The 4,887-nt window shown below is 47.5% G+C and overlaps 1 protein-coding gene across 1 annotated transcript in view; it reads left to right on the top strand.

Annotated features, from left to right (window-relative positions):
• Positions 1–4,652, top strand: part of VAPB (VAMP associated protein B and C) — a 49,713-nt gene extending 45,061 nt beyond the window's left edge. Inside the window, exons 5-6 of the mRNA XM_019637298.1 lie at positions 500–676; positions 3,206–4,652. Coding sequence (XP_019492843.1) covers positions 500–676; positions 3,206–3,364 — 336 coding nt within the window. The 3' untranslated portion in view covers positions 3,365–4,652. The remainder of the gene's footprint in view (positions 1–499; positions 677–3,205) is intronic.
• Positions 4,653–4,887: the final 235 nt, after the last annotated feature.

Raw genomic sequence — 4,887 nt, 5'->3', positions numbered from 1 at the left:
GGGGCTTCCCCGGCCTGAAATTTTGCAGACACTGAGTTTGTCTCACCTTCATCCCAGCTTCCAAATTCTAAGTTGGTGAAATAAATCGCCCTCTGAGTCCTCCCTGGCTCCCCACCCCCGCCTAGCCAGTCCTGGGGATGTTCACATCTTGGTGGTGACAGAATTTGTGGTTAATAATTCCCGAGCTTGCACAATTGCAGTATGCTAATTTTTGCACGGCAGGAATTTGATAGCACAATATGCACAGCCCTTTTTCTTTGAAGTATCAGTCTCAGCCAAACTTCATTATTTGCCCTTATCCATAATTTCTGGGGCCCAGTTGCTTTAGATTATTAAGATACTAGATAAAGTGATCCATTTTTAAAATAAATGTGACATATTACAGTGTGGATGAAACGCTACCATGTGTGGTGTTTGCTGAGAACTACTTTACTTTGCATTTAAAAAGTCCTTTATTACATACTTGGTGACACTTGGGCTTTCATTTATTTCTGAACAGCATGATGTAGAAATAAATAAAATTATATCCACAACTGCATCAAAGACAGAAACACCAACGGTGTCTAAATCTCTGAGCTCTTCTTTGGATGACACTGAAGTGAAGAAGGTGATGGAAGAATGTAAGAGGCTGCAGGGTGAGCTCCAGAGGCTACGGGAGGAGAACAAGCAGTTCAAGGTAAGAGCGTTTTATTTCCTGATAATCTACAGAAAATAGGGCTTTTTTTACTGGGATCTTGCCCGGGGAAATGGATGAACCCCTGAATTTGTAGAGTTGTTTTGTATTTGCACATTTTTCTCCCAGGGAGAAATTCCAGTTGTCATCAGGTTCTCAAAAGGGCCCTTGAAACACCCAACACCGTTCCTCCCCCCCCCACCACCACCCCAATCAAGACTCTGTATCCCTGGAGCAGCCCCTTTGTGGGGAGAAAAAAAAAACCAACTCATCCTCCATTAGTGTAAATTGAAAATAAGTTTTGAGACTAAAAGTAAAGCAGCAGTGGTTATCTGGAATTCACATTTTTTATTCCCACTGGATGAGAATCTTTTTTTTTAAGAAGACAAATGCCGACCTGGACTCTATTTTAACAGATATAATTCTGATTTTTGGAAATTCTAAGTAGGTCTGGGCAAAACGCTCTCATCAGACTGTGAACATGGTAATGAGGTTGGAGATGGGAAGTTGTCAGAATAGAAAGGTGCAGATTACAGAAGAAGCCTGTGTCCAGCTTGTGGACGAGGCGGCTGTTGGTGTTGGAGGGTCAGTTTGCACTGGGGGATGAAGGGAGGCAGGGCGCACCTCTTTTGGCCTTGGAGGCCTGTGGTGTCATGGAAACGACTACTCAGACTTGACCTAGCTCTGAATCTGTGTTAGCCACAGCATCTCCTGTACCTCCATTAGCAGAGCACCTCTACGGCCCCTTCCAGCTTTCAGACACGGCATTGAAGAGACATTTCTGATCATCTGATCTTAGGAACTTTTGTTGCAGCTGAAACTTTGAGGCTGATGTGTTCTCTTCATCTTGATGGTGCCACCCAACCATGTAATAGGTTTTCACTCCTTAACTACCGTAGCGCCAGGTACACGCAACAGATTCATTTCCGGTGACTTGCGCGTCTCTTTGTTCTGACAGTGTGGTCGGCATAGGAGAACTGACAGTGACTGGGAGTGGCACCTCCTTTCAGTACAGTAGTTCTGATTTGCCTCATTCAGTAACTTCTTTTAGTGTAAATTATGAAGCTGACACTTATTACTTTGGGGCTAAAAATCAGAGATACGCCTAAAGCTTCTTCTTGAGTGTATTTCTCTTCAGAAATCGAGTTCTGTGCCGTTTAAAGTGATAAATAGGTAGAAATATCTTTTATATAAACCCAATAAAATAAATGCTGTATTTTGCTGTGCCCATTTTTTTTAAGTTAATCGAATAACACTAGTCATTTATCACTGTGCAGCGATATTGGCCATGCCCCATGAGCAGAATAGCTTTAAAATGTTATCAGACCAATCTTGACACTAGAAGATTCTTTATCCTGCCAAACACTGATTTCTTGTTTTACGTTGTTTCATTCTTTTATTTGGCCAACAAATTACTCATGGCCCTACCATGTACCCAGCACTGTGGGCACAGACACGAGCAGCCCTGCCCACGAGGAGCTCCCGGTACCAGGGAGACAGACGCAAACACTGACATAGACCGACAGCCGGTGTGACGGGAGGTCCCACAGAGGTGGTCACAAGGGCCGTGGAGCGCCAGCTCGGTGGGCTGGCTGCCTGTGGTCTCCAGGACCTGCTAGGCACTTGGTGGGTGTGCAGGAGATGAAGGAAAAGAAAAGAAAGTGCAGCGGGGGTGTGGGGTTTAGGGGTGAAGGCATGGGTGTCGGCCGGGGACCCAGCTGCTCCGTGCATCCGGGCCAGAGCAGAAAGGCCTTGCTGCGGGCCCTGCTTAGGAATGGAGACTGGCCTCGGGGCCAGTGAAGGAAGAAAAACTTCCCGTTCCTTACACATCTGTGTCGTTGGGGGCAAAACATATATGTCATTCACATATGAAAAAGAAACATCGCTTCTTTGGTGGGAAATCCATGCAATAAGTAGAAAATCTTTGAGATGCATGTATCAAGTCAAGTCATATTTTAATATTCCAAATATCATGTTCCTTGAACATTACCCAGTAGTCTACAGGTAGCTCATCGAACACCACCTATGTACAGCGCTCTACATTCGAAAGCTTCCAGGCCCCCGCTTTGCAGTTTCTTGTGATTTTTATATTCCTGCCTTGGGAGATGCCTGTCACTTCAGAGATGGATGACTCGATTTGGGAAGCCTGTTCAGTGGAGGGAGGAAGGACAGGGGTCGGGTTGGATGGCGGAGAAGAGGAGCAGCTGGGAGGCTTGGCCAGCAAGGTGGGCGGGCCCAGGCTGGACCCTCCAGGAGCCTTTTCTGAGCCATGAGAACCAAGGAACGCCCTGCTTAGGATTGTGGTGCGGAAAGGCGACGAGCAGCTTCGCGGAGAGTGGATGGAGAGAAGAGGCGCTTCTGGCAGCATTTCTTAGTGGCTCCAAACCAGTACCCTCATTAATGGGCTTCCACATGAGGAGCTGGGACCATATCACGGGATCTGAAGTCAGGGGTGAAGCCCCCCTGCTGAGCTGTAAGTGACACTGCTGTGGTGCCTGGGATCGGCTCTGAAACGTGCATTTGTTCCCGCAGGAAGAAGATGGACTTCGGATGAGGAAGACGGCGCAGAGCAACAGCCCTGGCCCTGCGCTGGCCGTGGCCGGCAAGGAGGAGGGCCTGAGCAGCCGGCTCCTGGCGCTGGTGGTCCTGTTCTTCATCGTCGGGGTGGTCATAGGGAAGATCGCCTTGTAGAGGCCGCGCAGACGGTGGCCGGTCGGCCGGGTGACGCCCGCCATGTCGTGGGATTTAAATTTATCATAACCGTGTACACAAAGAAATTAATGTATGATGACATCTCACAGGTCTTGCCTTTAAATTACCCTCCCTGCGCGTGCGAGTGCGTGCGCACACACGAATATAACCTAATATAACGATCTCTTAGAAAGTTACAAATGAGTAGTAAATGATTGGGGGAGAAGAATGATCTCTATTAATGACAAGGGGAACCATGATTAAGTGATAATGGCATGTTGTAAATGTCATTGTAAACATTCGTAGTCTCGGTACATGTTGCTGGATCACCTCTCCTAACACACGACACTTCCTTGCCTGTTGGCGCTGCCCTTGGAGCGGGAGCCCAGCGTGCCGGGGAGTGCCGGCACCTCCACGTAGTAACCCCACGCGGCCCACTCACTCCCAGGCTGCTCTCCACGCTCTGCCCAGGCCATCAGTTCCCAGGCACTGATGGACGGAGTCCGGAGCAGGAAAGAACTGGGCTGTGGCAGCATCTGATGTGCTTGTCAAGAGTGGGAGGCGATATTGACTGACTGGCCCGACACTTTGGAAATAAAAGTCATGCTTTGTTCTCTTTAAGGGACCAAGCTAAATTACTATTGGCTCATGTAGTGAGGCTGAACTGTTATTCAGAGATGTTTAATGCATATTTAACTTATTTAATGTATTTCATCTCATGTTTTCTTACTGTCACGAGATTATAATTAATGCTGTGGCCTAAAAATCCCCTGTGCTACCTGAGGCCGGTGGGTGAGGCTGGCATTGCTGCTGGGGGGCCGCGGGCTCCTCTGTCCGGAGGCTCTGGGCTCTGCATACAGATGGAGGTGTGGTTTATTGGAATGTTGGAGAACAGCTGCCAGGAAGCATTTTCTGTGTAAATAAATAACAGCTACCATAGGGAGGGACATTTTTAGTAGCGACAGTCAACTCTGCATTACCCTTTGTGTTGTTTCTTCACTGCCCGCCCCCCAACTTCCAGCACATACGGCCCGAGTCTGGTCCTGACCTTTCCGATGTGGCCCTAGCTTGGGGTCAGGGCGAGTGAGTCAGGTGGCAGAGTGGTCGAGGGGGAACCAGCCGGGTGGGGGTGGGGAGGGCATCGAGAGACTCCTCAGATAATCCGTCCACTCGTAATTGAGAGTTTGACTGTGAATTAATTTTATGATGTAAAAGGCCAATCCAATTATGTTTGACTATTGTAGCATCTTAAAAAGGAAAAGATTAAAATAAAGCCCCCAAATTAAGAGGTCTTTTGTCATTTTGTCACATTTGCTAAATGGGGGAATTGTTATTTTTATCATTGTCATTATTATTTTGTCATTGGAAGGTTGATTTTAAAATGTGCCCTATCAGTGAGAAAATATATATGTTTATTTAAATAACACATACATTTGGGGGTGGGGGGCGGCTTCCAACTGAGAGTAAGTAAAGCTGCTGAACATCTTAAGCCGCTGGTCACCGTTGCCCTCCCATGACAGGAA

The sequence above is a fragment of the Hipposideros armiger genome, unplaced genomic scaffold (genome assembly GCF_001890085.2).
Source record: "Hipposideros armiger isolate ML-2016 unplaced genomic scaffold, ASM189008v1 scaffold_32, whole genome shotgun sequence".
Taxonomy (NCBI): Eukaryota; Metazoa; Chordata; class Mammalia; order Chiroptera; family Hipposideridae; genus Hipposideros; species Hipposideros armiger.
The sequence above is the reverse complement of the archived record's forward strand: the minus strand, read 5'-3'. Positions and strand labels throughout refer to the sequence as shown.